Here is a 21,768-nt window from a genome sequence, read left to right as displayed (position 1 = left end):
GCATTTATTTATGTATCTGTATTCATGTTGCCCATGTTCTAGGTGCGACAGAAAGTTGTGCGTGTGTCTGGGGGAGGTGTATCAAGCAGTGTAAAGACTGTAGATGTTAGTGCATAGCAATCCCTGATCTTCTGCCTAATGTTTTATAGAACCTAGTAGATAAATGTATAGGTAGAGTAGGAGCTGATTGGTCCACCTCTCCATTCTTCACACTGCTTGGTACATCTCCCCCATAGTGGAATGGGTTACTAGGCGCACCTGTGTATACAGGGTCACTGGCTCCTGCATCTGTTACGTGATGTCTCTTCTGTTTTCCTGCAGTCCGGTGATGCCGATCTCTGTTGGGATCCCCACCCCGCCCTCCAGTAGGGGCAGTAAGTACATGCGCAGCCCCAGTGGAAGCAGCTCAGGAAAGAAAGCGGATGCAGTCGGTGGTAACCACGAGGGACAGCGGTCACGGGGCAGTGTCTGTCCAGGTAAGAGACCATGGGGGGAGATGTATCAAAGCAAAGAGAGAGATAAAGTACCAACCAGCCAGCTCCTAATGGTCCTTTTTAAGCACAGCGTGTGAACTGATTGGTTAGGTACACTTTGATTCATCTATTCCTGTATGTCGGTGTGTGTCAGTAACCTATACCGGTGCCTCCTATATGTCGGTGTGTGTCAGTAACCTATACCGGTGCCTCCTGTATGTTGGTGTGTGTCAGTAACGTGTATATATGGTTCTGCTGATACATGTAACCTATACCGATGCCTCCTGTATGTCGGTGTGTGTCAGTAACCTACACCGGTGCCTCCTGTATGTCGTGTGTGTCAGTAACCTATACCGGTGCCTCCTGTATGTCGGTAACCTATACCGGTGCCTCCTGTATGTCGGTAACCTATACCGGTGCCTCCTGTATGTCGGTGTGTGTCAGTAACCTACACCTGTGCCTCCTGTATGTCGGTGTGTGTCAGTAACCTATACCGGTGCCTCCTGTATGTCGGTGTGTGTCAGTAACCTATACCGGTGCCTCCTGTATGTCGGTGTGTGTCAGTAACCTATACCGGTGCCTCCTGTATGTCGGTGTGTGTCAGTAACCTACACCGGTGCCTCCTGTATGTCGGTGTGTGTCAGTAACCTATACCGGTGCCTCCTGTATGTCGGTAACCTATACCGGTGCCTCCTGTATGTCGGTAACCTATACCGGTGCCTCCTGTATGTCGGTGTGTGTCAGTAACCTATACCGGTGCCTCCTGTATGTCGGTGTGTGTCGGTAACCTATACCGGTGCCTCCTGTATGTCGGTGTGTGTCAGTAACGTGTATATATGGTTCTGCTGATACATGTAACCTACACCGGTGCCTCCTGTATGTCGGTGTGTGTCGGTAACCTATACCGGTGCCTCCTGTATGTCGGTGTGTGTCAGTAACGTGTATATATGGTTCTGCTGATACATGTAACCTACACCGGTGCCTCCTGTGTGTCGGTGTGTGTCAGTAACGTGTATATATGGTTCTGCTGATACATGTAACCTACACCGGTGCCTCCTGTATGTCGGTGTGTGTCAGTAACGTGTATATATGGTTCTGCTGATACATGTAACCTACACCGGTGCCTCCTGTATGTCGGTGTGTGTCATTAACCTACACCAGTGCCTCCTGTATGTCGGTGTGTGTCATTAACCTACGTCGGTGCCTCCTGTATGTCAGTGTGTGTCAGTAACCTATACCGGTGCCTCCTGTATGTCGGTGTGTGTCAGTAACCTACACCGGTGCCTCCTGTATGTCGGTGTGTGTCAGTAACCTATACCGGTGCCTCCTGTATGTCGGTGTGTGTCAGTAACGTGTATATATGGTTCTGCTGATACATGTAACCTACACCGGTGCCTCCTGTATGTCGGTGTGTGTCAGTAACGTGTATATATGGTTCTGCTGATACATGTAACCTACACCGGTGCCTCCTGTATGTCGGTGTGTGTCAGTAACGTGTATATATGGTTCTGCTGATACATGTAACCTACACCAGTGCCTCCTGTATGTCGGTGTGTGTCAGTAACCTATACCGGTGCCTCCTGTATGTCGGTGTGTGTCAGTAACGTGTATATATGGTTCTGCTGATACATGTAACCTACACCGGTGCCTCCTGTATGTCGGTGTGTGTCAGTAACGTGTATATATGGTTCTGCTGATACATGTAACCTACACCGGTGCCTCCTGTATGTCGGTGTGTGTCAGTAACGTGTATATATGGTTCTGCTGATACATGTAACCTACACCAGTGCCTCCTGTATGTCGGTGTGTGTCATTAACCTACGTCGGTGCCTCCTGTATGTCAGTGTGTGTCAGTAACCTATACCGGTGCCTCCTGTATGTCGGTGTGTGTCAGTAACGTGTATATATGGTTCTGCTGATACATGTAACCTACACCGGTGCCTCCTGTATGTCAGTGTGTGTCAGTAACCTATATCGGTGCCTCCTGTATGTCGGTGTGTGTCATTAACCTACGTCGGTGCCTCCTGTATGTCGGTGTGTGTCAGTAACCTATACCAGTGCCTCCTGTATGTCGGTGTGTGTCAGTAACCTACACCGGTGCCTCCTGTATGTCAGTGTGTGTCAGTAACCTATATCGGTGCCTCCTGTATGTCGGTGTGTGTGTCAGTAACCTATACCGGTGCCTCCTGTATGTCGGTGTGTGTCAGTAACGTGTATATATGGTTCTGCTGATACATGTAACCTACACCGGTGCCTCCTGTATGTCAGTGTGTGTCAGTAACGTGTATATATGATTCTGCTGATACATGTAACCTACACCGGTGCCTCCTGTATGTCAGTGTGTGTCAGTAACGTGTATATATGGTTCTGCTGATACATGTAACCTACACCGGTGCCTCCTGTATGTCGGTGTGTGTCAGTAACGTGTATATATGGTTCTGCTGATACATGTAACCTACATCGGTGCCTCCTGTATGTCGGTGTGTGTCAGTAACGTGTGTATATGGTTCTGCTGATACATGTAACCTACACCGGTGCCTCCTGTATGTCAGTGTGTGTCAGTAACGTGTATATATGGTTCTGCTGATACATGTAACCTACACCGGTGCCTCCTGTATGTCAGTGTGTGTCAGTAACGTGTATATATGGTTCTGCTGATACATGTAACCTACACCGGTGCCTCCTGTATGTCAGTGTGTGTCAGTAACGTGTATATATGGTTCTGCTGATACATGTAACCTACACCGGTGCCTCCTGTATGTCGGTGTGTGTCAGTAACCTACACCGGTGCCTCCTGTATGTCGGTGTGTGTCAGTAACCTATACCGGTGCCTCCTGTATGTCGGTGTGTGTCAGTAACCTACACCGGTGCCTCCTGTATGTCGGTGTGTGTCAGTAACCTATACCGGTGCCTCCTGTATGTCGGTAACCTATACCGGTGCCTCCTGTATGTCGGTGTGTGTCAGTAACCTACACCGGTGCCTCCTGTATGTCGGTGTGTGTCAGTAACCTATACCGGTGCCTCCTGTATGTCGGTGTGTGTCAGTAACCTATACCGGTGCCTCCTGTATGTCGGTGTGTGTCAGTAACCTATACCGGTGCCTCCTGTATGTCGGTGTGTGTCAGTAACCTATACCGGTGCCTCCTGTATGTCGGTGTGTGTCAGTAACCTACACCGGTGCCTCCTGTATGTCGGTGTGTGTCAGTAACCTATACCGGTGCCTCCTGTATGTCGGTAACCTATACCGGTGCCTCCTGTATGTCAGTAACCTATACCGGTGCCTCCTGTATGTCGGTGTGTGTCAGTAACCTATACCGGTGCCTCCTGTATGTCGGTGTGTGTCGGTAACCTATACCGGTGCCTCCTGTATGTCGGTGTGTGTCAGTAACGTGTATATATGGTTCTGCTGATACATGTAACCTACACCGGTGCCTCCTGTATGTCGGTGTGTGTCATTAACCTACACCAGTGCCTCCTGTATGTCGGTGTGTGTCATTAACCTACGTCGGTGCCTCCTGTATGTCAGTGTGTGTCAGTAACCTATACCGGTGCCTCCTGTATGTCGGTGTGTGTCAGTAACCTACACCGGTGCCTCCTGTATGTCGGTGTGTGTCAGTAACCTATACCGGTGCCTCCTGTATGTCGGTGTGTGTCAGTAACGTGTATATATGGTTCTGCTGATACATGTAACCTACACCGGTGCCTCCTGTATGTCGGTGTGTGTCAGTAACGTGTATATATGGTTCTGCTGATACATGTAACCTACACCGGTGCCTCCTGTATGTCGGTGTGTGTCAGTAACGTGCATATATGGTTCTGCTGATACATGTAACCTACACCAGTGCCTCCTGTATGTCGGTGTGTGTCATTAACCTACGTCGGTGCCTCCTGTATGTCAGTGTGTGTCAGTAACCTATACCGGTGCCTCCTGTATGTCGGTGTGTGTCAGTAACGTGTATATATGGTTCTGCTGATACATGTAACCTACACCGGTGCCTCCTGTATGTCAGTGTGTGTCAGTAACGTGTATATATGGTTCTGCTGATACATGTAACCTACACCGGTGCCTCCTGTATGTCGGTGTGTGTCAGTAACCTACACCGGTGCCTCCTGTATGTCGGTGTGTGTCAGTAACCTATACCGGTGCCTCCTGTATGTCGGTAACCTATACCGGTGCCTCCTGTATGTCGGTAACCTATACCGGTGCCTCCTGTATGTCGGTGTGTGTCAGTAACCTATACCGGTGCCTCCTGTATGTCGGTGTGTGTCGGTAACCTATACCGGTGCCTCCTGTATGTCGGTGTGTGTCAGTAACGTGTATATATGGTTCTGCTGATACATGTAACCTACACCGGTGCCTCCTGTATGTCGGTGTGTGTCAGTAACGTGTATATATGGTTCTGATGATACATGTAACCTACACCGGTGCCTCCTGTATGTCGGTGTGTGTCAGTAACGTGTATATATGGTTTTGCTGATACATGTAACCTACACCGGTGCCTCCTGTATGTCGGTGTGTGTCAGTAACGTGTATATATGGTTCTGCTGATACATGTAACCTACACCGGTGCCTCCTGTATGTCGGTGTGTGTCAGTAACGTGTATATATGGTTCTGCTGATACATGTAACCTACACCGGTGCCTCCTGTATGTCGGTGTGTGTCAGTAACGTGTATATATGGTTCTGCTGATACATGTAACCTACACCGGTGCCTCCTGTATGTCAGTGTGTGTCATTAACCTACGTCGGTGCCTCCTGTATGTCGGTGTGTGTCAGTAACCTATACCGGTGCCTCCTGTATGTCGGTGTGTGTCAGTAACGTGTATATATGGTTCTGCTGATACATGTAACCTACACCGGTGCCTCCTGTATGTCAGTGTGTGTCAGTAACCTATATCGGTGCCTCCTGTATGTCGGTGTGTGTGTCAGTAACCTATACCGGTGCCTCCTGTATGTCGGTGTGTGTCAGTAACGTGTATATATGGTTCTGCTGATACATGTAACCTACACCGGTGCCTCCTGTATGTCGGTGTGTGTCAGTAACGTGCATATATGGTTCTGCTGATACATGTAACCTACACCAGTGCCTCCTGTATGTCGGTGTGTGTCATTAACCTACGTCGGTGCCTCCTGTATGTCAGTGTGTGTCAGTAACCTATACCGGTGCCTCCTGTATGTCGGTGTGTGTCAGTAACGTGTATATATGGTTCTGCTGATACATGTAACCTACACCGGTGCCTCCTGTATGTCAGTGTGTGTCAGTAACGTGTATATATGGTTCTGCTGATACATGTAACCTACACCGGTGCCTCCTGTATGTCGGTGTGTGTCAGTAACCTACACCGGTGCCTCCTGTATGTCGGTGTGTGTCAGTAACCTATACCGGTGCCTCCTGTATGTCGGTAACCTATACCGGTGCCTCCTGTATGTCGGTAACCTATACCGGTGCCTCCTGTATGTCGGTGTGTGTCAGTAACCTATACCGGTGCCTCCTGTATGTCGGTGTGTGTCGGTAACCTATACCGGTGCCTCCTGTATGTCGGTGTGTGTCAGTAACGTGTATATATGGTTCTGATGATACATGTAACCTACACCGGTGCCTCCTGTATGTCGGTGTGTGTCAGTAACGTGTATATATGGTTCTGATGATACATGTAACCTACACCGGTGCCTCCTGTATGTCGGTGTGTGTCAGTAACGTGTATATATGGTTTTGCTGATACATGTAACCTACACCGGTGCCTCCTGTATGTCGGTGTGTGTCAGTAACGTGTATATATGGTTCTGCTGATACATGTAACCTACACCGGTGCCTCCTGTATGTCGGTGTGTGTCAGTAACGTGTATATATGGTTCTGCTGATACATGTAACCTACACCGGTGCCTCCTGTATGTCGGTGTGTGTCAGTAACGTGTATATATGGTTCTGCTGATACATGTAACCTACACCGGTGCCTCCTGTATGTCAGTGTGTGTCATTAACCTACGTCGGTGCCTCCTGTATGTCGGTGTGTGTCAGTAACCTATACCGGTGCCTCCTGTATGTCGGTGTGTGTCAGTAACGTGTATATATGGTTCTGCTGATACATGTAACCTACACCGGTGCCTCCTGTATGTCAGTGTGTGTCAGTAACCTATATCGGTGCCTCCTGTATGTCGGTGTGTGTGTCAGTAACCTATACCGGTGCCTCCTGTATGTCGGTGTGTGTCAGTAACGTGTATATATGGTTCTGCTGATACATGTAACCTACACCGGTGCCTCCTGTATGTCGGTGTGTGTCAGTAACGTGCATATATGGTTCTGCTGATACATGTAACCTACACCAGTGCCTCCTGTATGTCGGTGTGTGTCATTAACCTACGTCGGTGCCTCCTGTATGTCAGTGTGTGTCAGTAACCTATACCGGTGCCTCCTGTATGTCGGTGTGTGTCAGTAACGTGTATATATGGTTCTGCTGATACATGTAACCTACACCGGTGCCTCCTGTATGTCAGTGTGTGTCAGTAACGTGTATATATGGTTCTGCTGATACATGTAACCTACACCGGTGCCTCCTGTATGTCGGTGTGTGTCAGTAACCTACACCGGTGCCTCCTGTATGTCGGTGTGTGTCAGTAACCTATACCGGTGCCTCCTGTATGTCGGTAACCTATACCGGTGCCTCCTGTATGTCGGTAACCTATACCGGTGCCTCCTGTATGTCGGTGTGTGTCAGTAACCTATACCGGTGCCTCCTGTATGTCGGTGTGTGTCGGTAACCTATACCGGTGCCTCCTGTATGTCGGTGTGTGTCAGTAACGTGTATATATGGTTCTGATGATACATGTAACCTACACCGGTGCCTCCTGTATGTCGGTGTGTGTCAGTAACGTGTATATATGGTTCTGATGATACATGTAACCTACACCGGTGCCTCCTGTATGTCGGTGTGTGTCAGTAACGTGTATATATGGTTTTGCTGATACATGTAACCTATACCGGTGCCTCCTGTATGTCGGTGTGTGTCAGTAACGTGTATATATGGTTCTGCTGATACATGTAACCTACACCGGTGCCTCCTGTATGTCGGTGTGTGTCAGTAACGTGTATATATGGTTCTGCTGATACATGTAACCTACACCGGTGCCTCCTGTATGTCGGTGTGTGTCAGTAACGTGTATATATGGTTCTGCTGATACATGTAACCTACACCGGTGCCTCCTGTATGTCAGTGTGTGTCATTAACCTACGTCGGTGCCTCCTGTATGTCGGTGTGTGTCAGTAACCTATACCGGTGCCTCCTGTATGTCGGTGTGTGTCAGTAACGTGTATATATGGTTCTGCTGATACATGTAACCTACACCGGTGCCTCCTGTATGTCGGTGTGTGTCAGTAACCTATATCGGTGCCTCCTGTATGTCGGTGTGTGTCAGTAACGTGTATATATGGTTCTGCTGATACATGTAACCTACACCGGTGCCTCCTGTATGTCAGTGTGTGTCAGTAACCTATATCGGTGCCTCCTGTATGTCGGTGTGTGTGTCAGTAACCTACACCGGTGCCTCCTGTATGTCGGTGTGTGTCAGTAACGTGTATATATGGTTCTGCTGATACATGTAACCTACACCGGTGCCTCCTGTATGTCAGTGTGTGTCATTAACCTACGTCGGTGCCTCCTGTATGTCGGTGTGTGTCAGTAACCTATACCGGTGCCTCCTGTATGTCGGTGTGTGTCAGTAACGTGTATATATGGTTCTGCTGATACATGTAACCTACACCGGTGCCTCCTGTATGTCGGTGTGTGTCAGTAACCTATATCGGTGCCTCCTGTATGTCGGTGTGTGTCAGTAACGTGTATATATGGTTCTGCTGATACATGTAACCTACACCGGTGCCTCCTGTATGTCAGTGTGTGTCAGTAACCTATATCGGTGCCTCCTGTATGTCGGTGTGTGTGTCAGTAACCTACACCGGTGCCTCCTGTATGTCGGTGTGTGTCAGTAACGTGTATATATGGTTCTGCTGATACATGTAACCTACACCGGTGCCTCCTGTATGTCAGTGTGTGTCAGTAACCTATACCGGTGCCTCCTGTATGTCGGTGTGTGTCAGTAACGTGTATATATGGTTCTGATACATGTAACCTACACCGGTGCCTCCTGTATGTCGGTGTGTGTCAGTAACGTGTATATATGGTTCTGCTGATACATGTAACCTACACCGGTGCCTCCTGTATGTCAGTGTGTGTCAGTAACCTATATCGGTGCCTCCTGTATGTCGGTGTGTGTGTCAGTAACCTACACCGGTGCCTCCTGTATGTCGGTGTGTGTCAGTAACGTGTATATATGGTTCTGCTGATACATGTAACCTACACCGGTGCCTCCTGTATGTCAGTGTGTGTCATTAACCTACGTCGGTGCCTCCTGTATGTCGGTGTGTGTCAGTAACCTATACCGGTGCCTCCTGTATGTCGGTGTGTGTCAGTAACGTGTATATATGGTTCTGCTGATACATGTAACCTACACCGGTGCCTCCTGTATGTCGGTGTGTGTCAGTAACCTATATCGGTGCCTCCTGTATGTCGGTGTGTGTCAGTAACGTGTATATATGGTTCTGCTGATACATGTAACCTACACCGGTGCCTCCTGTATGTCAGTGTGTGTCAGTAACCTCTACCGGTGCCTCCTGTATGTCGGTGTGTGTCAGTAACGTGTATATATGGTTCTGCTGATACATGTAACCTACACCGGTGCCTCCTGTATGTCGGTGTGTGTCAGTAACGTGTATATATGGTTCTGCTGATACATGTAACCTACACCGGTGCCTCCTGTATGTCAGTGTGTGTCAGTAACCTATACCGGTGCCTCCTGTATGTCGGTGTGTGTCAGTAACGTGTATATATGGTTCTGCTGATACATGTAACCTACACCGGTGCCTCCTGTATGTCGGTGTGTGTCAGTAACGTGTATATATGGTTCTGCTGATACATGTAACCTACACCGGTGCCTCCTGTATGTCAGTGTGTGTCAGTAACCTATATCGGTGCCTCCTGTATGTCGGTGTGTGTGTCAGTAACCTACACCGGTGCCTCCTGTATGTCGGTGTGTGTCAGTAACGTGTATATATGGTTCTGCTGATACATGTAACCTACACCGGTGCCTCCTGTATGTCGGTGTGTGTCAGTAACGTGTATATATGGTTCTGCTGATACATGTAACCTACACCGGTGCCTCCTGTATGTCGGTGTGTGTCAGTAACGTGTATATATGGTTCTGCTGATACATGTAACCTACACCGGTGCCTCCTGTATGTCGGTGTGTGTCAGTAACGTGTATATATGGTTCTGCTGATACATGTAACCTACACCGGTGCCTCCTGTATGTCGGTGTGTGTCAGTAACGTGTATATATGGTTCTGCTGATACATGTAACCTACACCGGTGCCTCCTGTATGTCAGTGTGTGTCAGTAACGTGTATATATGGTTCTGCTGATACATGTAACCTACACCGGTGCCTCCTGTATGTCGGTGTGTGTCATTAACCTACACCGGTGCCTCCTGTATGTCGGTGTGTGTCAGTAACCTATACCGGTGCCTCCTGTATGTCGGTGTGTGTCAGTAACCTACACCGGTGCCTCCTGTATGTCGGTGTGTGTCAGTAACCTATACCGGTGCCTCCTGTATGTCGGTAACCTATACCGGTGCCTCCTGTATGTCGGTGTGTGTCAGTAACCTACACCGGTGCCTCCTGTATGTCGGTGTGTGTCAGTAACCTATACCGGTGCCTCCTGTATGTCGGTGTGTGTCAGTAACCTATACCGGTGCCTCCTGTATGTCGGTGTGTGTCAGTAACCTATACCGGTGCCTCCTGTATGTCGGTGTGTGTTAGTAACCTATACCGGTGCCTCCTGTATGTCGGTGTGTGTCAGTAACCTACACCGGTGCCTCCTGTATGTCGGTGTGTGTCAGTAACCTATACCGGTGCCTCCTGTATGTCGGTAACCTATACCGGTGCCTCCTGTATGTCAGTAACCTATACCGGTGCCTCCTGTATGTCGGTGTGTGTCAGTAACCTATACCGGTGCCTCCTGTATGTCGGTGTGTGTGTCAGTAACCTATACCGGTGCCTCCTGTATGTCGGTGTGTGTCAGTAACGTGTATATATGGTTCTGCTGATACATGTAACCTACACCGGTGCCTCCTGTATGTCGGTGTGTGTCAGTAACGTGCATATATGGTTCTGCTGATACATGTAACCTACACCAGTGCCTCCTGTATGTCGGTGTGTGTCATTAACCTACGTCGGTGCCTCCTGTATGTCAGTGTGTGTCAGTAACCTATACCGGTGCCTCCTGTATGTCGGTGTGTGTCAGTAACGTGTATATATGGTTCTGCTGATACATGTAACCTACACCTGTGCCTCCTGTATGTCAGTGTGTGTCAGTAACGTGTATATATGGTTCTGCTGATACATGTAACCTACACCGGTGCCTCCTGTATGTCGGTGTGTGTCAGTAACCTACACCGGTGCCTCCTGTATGTCGGTGTGTGTCAGTAACCTATACCGGTGCCTCCTGTATGTCGGTAACCTATACCGGTGCCTCCTGTATGTCGGTAACCTATACCGGTGCCTCCTGTATGTCGGTGTGTGTCAGTAACCTATACCGGTGCCTCCTGTATGTCGGTGTGTGTCGGTAACCTATACCGGTGCCTCCTGTATGTCGGTGTGTGTCAGTAACGTGTATATATGGTTCTGCTGATACATGTAACCTACACCGGTGCCTCCTGTATGTCGGTGTGTGTCAGTAACGTGTATATATGGTTCTGATGATACATGTAACCTACACCGGTGCCTCCTGTATGTCGGTGTGTGTCAGTAACGTGTATATATGGTTTTGCTGATACATGTAACCTACACCGGTGCCTCCTGTATGTCGGTGTGTGTCAGTAACGTGTATATATGGTTCTGCTGATACATGTAACCTACACCGGTGCCTCCTGTATGTCGGTGTGTGTCAGTAACGTGTATATATGGTTCTGCTGATACATGTAACCTACACCGGTGCCTCCTGTATGTCGGTGTGTGTCAGTAACGTGTATATATGGTTCTGCTGATACATGTAACCTACACCGGTGCCTCCTGTATGTCAGTGTGTGTCATTAACCTACGTCGGTGCCTCCTGTATGTCGGTGTGTGTCAGTAACCTATACCGGTGCCTCCTGTATGTCGGTGTGTGTCAGTAACGTGTATATATGGTTCTGCTGATACATGTAACCTACACCGGTGCCTCCTGTATGTCAGTGTGTGTCAGTAACCTATATCGGTGCCTCCTGTATGTCGGTGTGTGTGTCAGTAACCTATACCGGTGCCTCCTGTATGTCGGTGTGTGTCAGTAACGTGTATATATGGTTCTGCTGATACATGTAACCTACACCGGTGCCTCCTGTATGTCGGTGTGTGTCAGTAACGTGCATATATGGTTCTGCTGATACATGTAACCTACACCAGTGCCTCCTGTATGTCGGTGTGTGTCATTAACCTACGTCGGTGCCTCCTGTATGTCAGTGTGTGTCAGTAACCTATACCGGTGCCTCCTGTATGTCGGTGTGTGTCAGTAACGTGTATATATGGTTCTGCTGATACATGTAACCTACACCGGTGCCTCCTGTATGTCAGTGTGTGTCAGTAACGTGTATATATGGTTCTGCTGATACATGTAACCTACACCGGTGCCTCCTGTATGTCGGTGTGTGTCAGTAACCTACACCGGTGCCTCCTGTATGTCGGTGTGTGTCAGTAACCTATACCGGTGCCTCCTGTATGTCGGTAACCTATACCGGTGCCTCCTGTATGTCGGTAACCTATACCGGTGCCTCCTGTATGTCGGTGTGTGTCAGTAACCTATACCGGTGCCTCCTGTATGTCGGTGTGTGTCGGTAACCTATACCGGTGCCTCCTGTATGTCGGTGTGTGTCAGTAACGTGTATATATGGTTCTGATGATACATGTAACCTACACCGGTGCCTCCTGTATGTCGGTGTGTGTCAGTAACGTGTATATATGGTTCTGATGATACATGTAACCTACACCGGTGCCTCCTGTATGTCGGTGTGTGTCAGTAACGTGTATATATGGTTTTGCTGATACATGTAACCTATACCGGTGCCTCCTGTATGTCGGTGTGTGTCAGTAACGTGTATATATGGTTCTGCTGATACATGTAACCTACACCGGTGCCTCCTGTATGTCGGTGTGTGTCAGTAACGTGTATATATGGTTCTGCTGATACATGTAACCTACACCGGTGCCTCCTGTATGTCGGTGTGTGTCAGTAACGTGTATATATGGTTCTGCTGATACATGTAACCTACACCGGTGCCTCCTGTATGTCAGTGTGTGTCATTAACCTACGTCGGTGCCTCCTGTATGTCGGTGTGTGTCAGTAACCTATACCGGTGCCTCCTGTATGTCGGTGTGTGTCAGTAACGTGTATATATGGTTCTGCTGATACATGTAACCTACACCGGTGCCTCCTGTATGTCGGTGTGTGTCAGTAACCTATATCGGTGCCTCCTGTATGTCGGTGTGTGTCAGTAACGTGTATATATGGTTCTGCTGATACATGTAACCTACACCGGTGCCTCCTGTATGTCAGTGTGTGTCAGTAACCTATATCGGTGCCTCCTGTATGTCGGTGTGTGTGTCAGTAACCTACACCGGTGCCTCCTGTATGTCGGTGTGTGTCAGTAACGTGTATATATGGTTCTGCTGATACATGTAACCTACACCGGTGCCTCCTGTATGTCAGTGTGTGTCATTAACCTACGTCGGTGCCTCCTGTATGTCGGTGTGTGTCAGTAACCTATACCGGTGCCTCCTGTATGTCGGTGTGTGTCAGTAACGTGTATATATGGTTCTGCTGATACATGTAACCTACACCGGTGCCTCCTGTATGTCGGTGTGTGTCAGTAACCTATATCGGTGCCTCCTGTATGTCGGTGTGTGTCAGTAACGTGTATATATGGTTCTGCTGATACATGTAACCTACACCGGTGCCTCCTGTATGTCAGTGTGTGTCAGTAACCTATATCGGTGCCTCCTGTATGTCGGTGTGTGTGTCAGTAACCTACACCGGTGCCTCCTGTATGTCGGTGTGTGTCAGTAACGTGTATATATGGTTCTGCTGATACATGTAACCTACACCGGTGCCTCCTGTATGTCAGTGTGTGTCAGTAACCTATACCGGTGCCTCCTGTATGTCGGTGTGTGTCAGTAACGTGTATATATGGTTCTGCTGATACATGTAACCTACACCGGTGCCTCCTGTATGTCGGTGTGTGTCAGTAACGTGTATATATGGTTCTGCTGATACATGTAACCTACACCGGTGCCTCCTGTATGTCAGTGTGTGTCAGTAACCTATATCGGTGCCTCCTGTATGTCGGTGTGTGTGTCAGTAACCTACACCGGTGCCTCCTGTATGTCGGTGTGTGTCAGTAACGTGTATATATGGTTCTGCTGATACATGTAACCTACACCGGTGCCTCCTGTATGTCAGTGTGTGTCATTAACCTACGTCGGTGCCTCCTGTATGTCGGTGTGTGTCAGTAACCTATACCGGTGCCTCCTGTATGTCGGTGTGTGTCAGTAACGTGTATATATGGTTCTGCTGATACATGTAACCTACACCGGTGCCTCCTGTATGTCGGTGTGTGTCAGTAACCTATATCGGTGCCTCCTGTATGTCGGTGTGTGTCAGTAACGTGTATATATGGTTCTGCTGATACATGTAACCTACACCGGTGCCTCCTGTATGTCAGTGTGTGTCAGTAACCTATACCGGTGCCTCCTGTATGTCGGTGTGTGTCAGTAACGTGTATATATGGTTCTGCTGATACATGTAACCTACACCGGTGCCTCCTGTATGTCGGTGTGTGTCAGTAACGTGTATATATGGTTCTGCTGATACATGTAACCTACACCGGTGCCTCCTGTATGTCAGTGTGTGTCAGTAACCTATACCGGTGCCTCCTGTATGTCGGTGTGTGTCAGTAACGTGTATATATGGTTCTGCTGATACATGTAACCTACACCGGTGCCTCCTGTATGTCGGTGTGTGTCAGTAACGTGTATATATGGTTCTGCTGATACATGTAACCTACACCGGTGCCTCCTGTATGTCAGTGTGTGTCAGTAACCTATATCGGTGCCTCCTGTATGTCGGTGTGTGTGTCAGTAACCTACACCGGTGCCTCCTGTATGTCGGTGTGTGTCAGTAACGTGTATATATGGTTCTGCTGATACATGTAACCTACACCGGTGCCTCCTGTATGTCGGTGTGTGTCAGTAACGTGTATATATGGTTCTGCTGATACATGTAACCTACACCGGTGCCTCCTGTATGTCGGTGTGTGTCAGTAACGTGTATATATGGTTCTGCTGATACATGTAACCTACACCGGTGCCTCCTGTATGTCGGTGTGTGTCAGTAACGTGTATATATGGTTCTGCTGATACATGTAACCTACACCGGTGCCTCCTGTATGTCAGTGTGTGTCAGTAACGTGTATATATGGTTCTGCTGATACATGTAACCTACACCGGTGCCTCCTGTATGTCGGTGTGTGTCAGTAACGTGTATATATGGTTCTGCTGATACATGTAACCTACACCGGTGCCTCCTGTATGTCGGTGTGTGTCAGTAACGTGTATATATGGTTCTGCTGATACATGTAACCTACACCGTTGCCTCCTGTATGTCAGTGTGTGTCGGTAACCTGTATATATGGTTCTGCTGATACATGTAACCTACACCGGTGCCTCCTGTATGTCGGTGTGTGTCAGTAACGTGTATATATGGTTCTGCTGATACATGTAACCTACACCGGTGCCTCCTGTATGTCGGTGTGTGTCAGTAACGTGTATATATGGTTCTGCTGATACATGTAACCTACACCGGTGCCTCCTGTATGTCGGTGTGTGTGTCAGTAACGTGTATATATGGTTCTGCTGATACATGTATCCTACACCGGTGCCTCCTGTATGTCGGTGTGTGTCGGTAACCTGTATATATGGTTCTGCTGATACATGTAACCTACACCGGTGCCTCCTGTATGTCGGTGTGTGTCAGTAACGTGTATATATGGTTCTGCTGATACATGTAACCTACACCGTTGCCTCCTGTATGTCGGTGTGTGTCAGTAACGTGTATATATGGTTCTGCTGATACATGTAACCTACACCGTTGCCTCCTGTATGTCAGTGTGTGTCGGTAACCTGTATATATGGTTCTGCTGATACATGTAACCTACACCGTTGCCTCCTGTATGTCAGTGTGTGTCAGTAACGTGTATATATGGTTCTGCTGATACATGTAACCTACACCGGTGCCTCCTGTATGTCAGTGTGTGTCAGTAACGTGTGTATATGGTTCTGCTGATACATGTAACCTACACCGGTGCCTCCTGTATGTCGGTGTGTGTCAGTAACGTGTATATATGGTTCTGCTGATACATGTAACCTACACTGGTGCCTCCTGTATGTCAGTGTGTGTCGGTAACCTGTATATATGGTTCTGCTGATACATGTAACCTACACCGGTGCCTCCTGTATGTCAGTGTGTGTCAGTAACGTGTATATATGGTTCTGCTGATACATGTAACCTACACAGGTGCCTCCTGTATGTCGGTGTGTGTCAGTAACGTGTATATATGGTTCTGCTGATACATGTAACCTACACCGGTGCCTCCTGTATGTCGGTGTGTGTCAGTAACGTGTATATATGGTCCTGCTGATACATGTAACCTACACCGGTGCCTCCTGTATGTCGGTGTGTGTCAGTAACGTGTATATATGGTTCTGCTGATACATGTAACCTACACCGTTGCCTCCTGTATGTCGGTGTGTGTCAGTAACGTGTATATATGGTTCTGCTGATACATGTAACCTACACCGTTGCCTCCTGTATGTCAGTGTGTGTCGGTAACCTGTATATATGGTTCTGCTGATACATGTAACCTACACCGTTGCCTCCTGTATGTCGGTGTGTGTCAGTAACGTGTATATATGGTTCTGCTGATACATGTAACCTACACCGGTGCCTCCTGTATGTCGGTGTGTGTCAGTAACGTGTATATATGGTTCTGCTGATACATGTAACCTACACCGGTGCCTCCTGTATGTCGGTGTGTGTCAGTAACGTGTATATATGGTTCTGCTGATACATGTAACCTACACCAGTGCCTCCTGTATGTCGGTGTGTGTCAGTAACCTATACCGGTGCCTCCTGTATGTCGGTGTGTGTCAGTAACGTGTATATATGGTTCTGCTGATACATGTAACCTACACCGGTGCCTCCTGTATGTCGGTGTGTGTCAGTAACGTGTATATATGGTTCTGCTGATACATGTAACCTACACCGGTGCCTCCTGTATGTCGGTGTGTGTCAGTAACGTGTATATATGGTTCTGCTGATACATGTAACCTACACCGGTGCCTCCTGTATGTCGGTGTGTGTCAGTAACGTGTATATATGGTTCTGCTGATACATGTAACCTACACCGGTGCCTCCTGTATGTCGGTGTGTGTCAGTAACCTACGTCGGTGCCTCGTGTAGTTTGCTGAGTAGACCTGCATTGGGTCAACACAAGAATTAGGTCGACAATGGGAACATCAACCTGAGTTTTTCACGTTTTTTTTTAACCAATATGTGCCGACAGTGGGTATTTCACGCCGTGCCATCCACTACGGCATGATGGGAGACTGGACTAGTGCCCGAAGCATGGCGAGCCCAGCGGTACATATTCCACATTCTGGACTAAAACAAAAGTGAAAAACTTGTGTCGACTTTTTTAACTGTTGACCTTGCCATTGTCGACTGAATGCTTGTGTTGACCTTCTGACCCTGTTGACCTTAGACATGTCGCCCTATTTCAGGTGTGGACCTAAGGCCTGTCAATCGTCAGTGGTCGACCCAATGGCTGTACAGATACAGCAGCATTTAGTGCAGCATGTAGCTCACTTTATTATGAGACAGGTGAAGGGACTGCGGGCAATAAATTCTGCTCCAGCTGTGATTGTGTTCGTTTTCCCATCTGCGGTCGCATTGTGTTCAGATATTCTGTTTACGCTGTTCTGCGCTTATGTGGAACTGAGATAAAGTAAGCTCCTAACTGCCATGTTACAGGCTGTGTTTGAAAAATGGCTGGTTGGATTGTAGTTTATCTCTCTCCTTTAGCACTCGCCAACCCTTCCCCCAATCCAGCATACACTGCCAGTTTCCATCTGTAAGTGACTGTGACTGCAGAACACAAGCGTCTTCTGTCCTATAAGGATGATTAAGTTGTACAAGACCCTGCTTAAAAGTCTCTTAATTAAAGCTATTGGTAATGATATCGGCTGTAATGTTCGGAGTGACGGATCCCGCTGGTGTGAAACATTGACGGCTGGGAATAAAACCTTCCAATTTTTGAAAGGCAGAATTTAGCAGAGATCAGAGCTCAGAATCTGCTTATACCATGGCTGGGGGGGGGGGGGGGGGGAGAATATGTCCCCCGTCTTGTCATTGTCCCCATATACTCCCAGCGACTCCTTTATTCTCACTGCTGCTGGCACCGAACACATCCAAATGTAGAATAACAAAACCCCAAAAATCTATAAACTGCAAAGATTTGATCTGGAAGGAAATAAATAACCTGCGGCTCGGCCAGGACTGTCACTGCGTCTCTCGCCGTCCAAACAGTGTCATCAGGCTGATCCCGAGCAGCGGGGAAGGTTAATCCCTCTCACTGCACAGCGACAAAAGCTCCGCGCCTGCAGACCACTTGTGTCCAGCAAAAATCAATTTCTAATTTGAAGCCAAATCAGTTTTGACGAACAGGGTTCAGGTGCCGTTACTTGTGCCGTACAGTCGGCTGACACTTCAGCGCTTTGTGCTCTCCGTTACCGATTCAGAGAGTCATCAGACGGGCATTGCCCCCTGGAACATGGTGCCACCTGTTAGACCGCGCTCAGCCGTACTTAGGGTTGCGCACCGGTGGCGAACAGACAAATTGCCCCATTATGTACAGAGGGAAGGGACCTAATGACGCACTAAGTAACCAGTATGTGGCTTGTAGAACTAATGTGGGTACTCCGATGTCTGCACAGGAAAGTGAGCCAGCCGTTTCCCGTAGCGAAGACACATCCCCTCGCGTGGTGGTTATTGATCATCGAACGATGTCTCCTCCCTTCGCAAATAAGTTAGTCATGTGACGTCAGCCGCCTGCGTACCCATGGCCCAGCGCTGCCCCCGTCTGCCACGTCCCTCCATCCTAGCTGCGAACAGCCCAGTTAGTGAGTACCTCGCCGCGGCCATTCACAGAACCTCAACCATCGGGGCAGGGACGAATTCCAATCACTCCAGGTGTTCCAGAATCGGCACATGAAATGTCGGCACATGAAAAAGGTTGAAATTAGTTTTTCTGTATTTTTTTTCCCCATTTTTTGTGGACTTTTTTCATTCTTTCCCACCCACCTGGCCAGCGATTGGGAATGGTACGTGTGGCCAGCGATTGGGAATGGTACGTGTGGCCAGCGATTGGGAAGGGTACGTGTGGCCAGCGATTGGGAAGGGTACGTGTGGCCAGCGATTGGGAAGGGTACGTGTGGCCAGCGATTGGGAAGGGTACGTGTGGCCAGCGATTGGGAAGGGTACGTGTGGCCAGCGAATCAGGTGTTGATATTAACACCAACAATGTGATAAAATCACGTCGGCATTTACATGTGTCGATCGTGCGCATGGCGTGTCAGCCATTTGTCAATTTCAACCTAGAGCACATTGGCCATTTGTCTCGTCGAACTAGTGCATGTCGGCATTTTGCCAATGTCAACCTAATGACCTAGACCGTGTCAGATGACCCTCACTCATGACTTCCATCGATGAATCCGCATCATTGCGCAATTACATCACGCTGGCTCGTTCCTCTATACCGCTTCGTTTTACTAATAAATGAACAAATAGACGGCTTGTAAATGATGCAGCTCCACTTACAGATAGACCAAGGCACATATATTACTTTCCCTTTGTATCTATGGTGCAGATGCATTTAGCCTTATTAAGTGATCAATTCTGGCCAATCTGCACCAAACGGACAGTTTTTAGGTTGGGTTTGAAAAATGGCAGTTTGGGGCATGTTTGTCTACTGCGTTGTTACCTTCCACGTTATCACTTCACCAGGCATAATAAATCTGCCTCTGTGCGATGTAACTATTAGGTGATGGCACGAACACGTCTCGTGTAGGGAATGTGTCATTCTGATCATGCAGGTGGAGTACCTTTGTTTTCCTCTCTGTGCCACATTCCCCATCTCTTCCCTAAACACAGCTGCCATATGTACCCACAGCGGCCATGTGTACCAGGCCAGAACATGTGCTAGATAAATCATCATCCTATCGTCTGCAATTATTGTTGTTAAGGATACATTTTATGCACTTCATGTATGTCCCTTGCACCTGTATCAATTCTTCCTGTATCTGCCTGTCTGTTACACCAGCATTGTGCAGACACGGGAGTACCCACGTTAGTAATGCAGTACAGTGCGCCATTTACTATCTGTATGTTAGATAAACAGGTTTTCCACGCACTGCCTGCTATCCGATCTATACATCATCGTGGGATGGCTCCGCAATGGCATTTATGAGAGGTGGATGATTATTCAGGGGGTGTCCCAGATAGTGGAACGTCGTGCCCAGGAATATATCCATTTCCTTTTACAACAACCGGCATAAATGCAATAATTCCACAATAAATGTATACCTTTCCCCTTACACCGTTACCACTATTTATTTCAGGATCCCGGAGGGACGCCGCCACCTCTCCGAACATCTCTGATCCGAAGTCGGAGATGGAAGCCAGAAGAACGTCACCGGAACAGCGAGATATCTGCCGGTAGGAGAACTTTGTCCACAGATATATATAGATATATCCACATACATCTATCCTCCATGTAATACAAGTCTTGTTGTGCGTAATCCCCCAGCTCTGTGTGACTATAGTCTCTGTTTGTGGACTTTTTCAGGGAATTGGTGTCTTACTTGCAACTAGGACGCACAAGCAGCTTCTGCTGAGTAAAAATGATATGCGACTCGTCTATATTCTGTGTGTGGCTGCCGCTGTATCTGCATAAGAAATGGAACATAAGTGTTTTCCTGGAAAACAGTGTAACATAGCGTTTTCTATGCAGTGACACACTGAATATATACATGCTGCATATTTTAATCAGCAGAAGCTGATGCGCACATAAGTTGACTCTAGTTAACAGAAAAAAATTGCACAGAAGACACCCATCGCTACCGAGTCACATGACTAGAAAGGCTTTATATCCTGAAAGAAGGCAAAATGTACATGGGCACATCTGTATCCTAGTCCCTACCCAGGGTGTCGTGGAGCTTAATACTTGATCACAGCTGTTGATGGAGGCCACGTTCTGTCAGTTGTCTATCTTGCTGCCCGATAAATAACCACTAGTACTTACAGTATGACATCCTATAGAGGGGGGATTTGGCAGCTGTGTAGTTAGAATACAGCTGCCCTGGTTGTAACACACAATCCGACAAGACCTTGTTTATTCCTTTACAGACTCCATCTGTGTGTGTGTGAGGGCAGCGACCTTGGGGTTAAGTCATGGTTTTGTCTCAGTGTTTTTGGGTCACAATGTCCGAGCTGCGCTCTATAACTCAGACGGAGCTTTGTGTGCGATTGTCTTCCTGCATTAATATGCAGCGCTACTGTTTCCGCAGCCAGCTTTCCCCCTCGCCCATGAACCAGAGGGCGGGGGTCCCCGACTATAAATCTATTTGTTTATTGCCTGTCACTGGAAATCCTCTGTAATTGAAACTTACCTAGAATTGAGACGTTCTCCCCCTGTATGAAGCAAACCTTCTTTTGAATATAAATTGAAAATCAAGTCTCAGTAATTGACAGCAAAAGTTACCACGATCCCATAATCCTGCCTTATTGGGATTGGCGTTTTAGGCCGCACCAGGCATTTGATATAAATTTAAATGCATTACTTCTGAAATGGAGCGTAATTATATTCAGGAATATTATATCTTGCTGGTGGCAACTTTTTTCTTGACCGTTTTCATCAATATTTTATTCCTGGACGGGATGAGAGACAAAATCCTTGAAATTAGAGGAAGAATAAACCACTTTCAGCATTGCGGAGGCGGCTGGGTGCATTGTAATGTGGGCAGCCGCACTTATATCGGACGGTCGCTCTGAATGAGGGCCGACGGGCCGGTGCTGCGCCTTTGTGTGTCAGTGATTGGGTATT

General features: G+C 48.0%; 1 protein-coding gene across 1 annotated transcript in view; it reads left to right on the top strand.

Annotated features, from left to right (window-relative positions):
* KIAA1328 (KIAA1328 ortholog) overlaps positions 1-21,768 on the top strand; it is a 152,343-nt gene that overhangs the window by 92,973 nt on the left and 37,602 nt on the right. The window contains exons 9-10 of the mRNA XM_083155366.1: positions 322-476; positions 20,285-20,381. Of these exons, the coding sequence (XP_083011492.1) occupies positions 322-476; positions 20,285-20,381 (252 nt within the window). The remainder of the gene's footprint in view (positions 1-321; positions 477-20,284; positions 20,382-21,768) is intronic.

Source organism: Crinia signifera, chromosome 1 (assembly GCF_055691185.1).
Source record: "Crinia signifera chromosome 1, ASM5569118v1, whole genome shotgun sequence".
NCBI classification, from domain to species: domain Eukaryota; kingdom Metazoa; phylum Chordata; class Amphibia; order Anura; family Myobatrachidae; genus Crinia; species Crinia signifera.
This window is presented reverse-complemented; position numbering and strand designations above follow the sequence as displayed.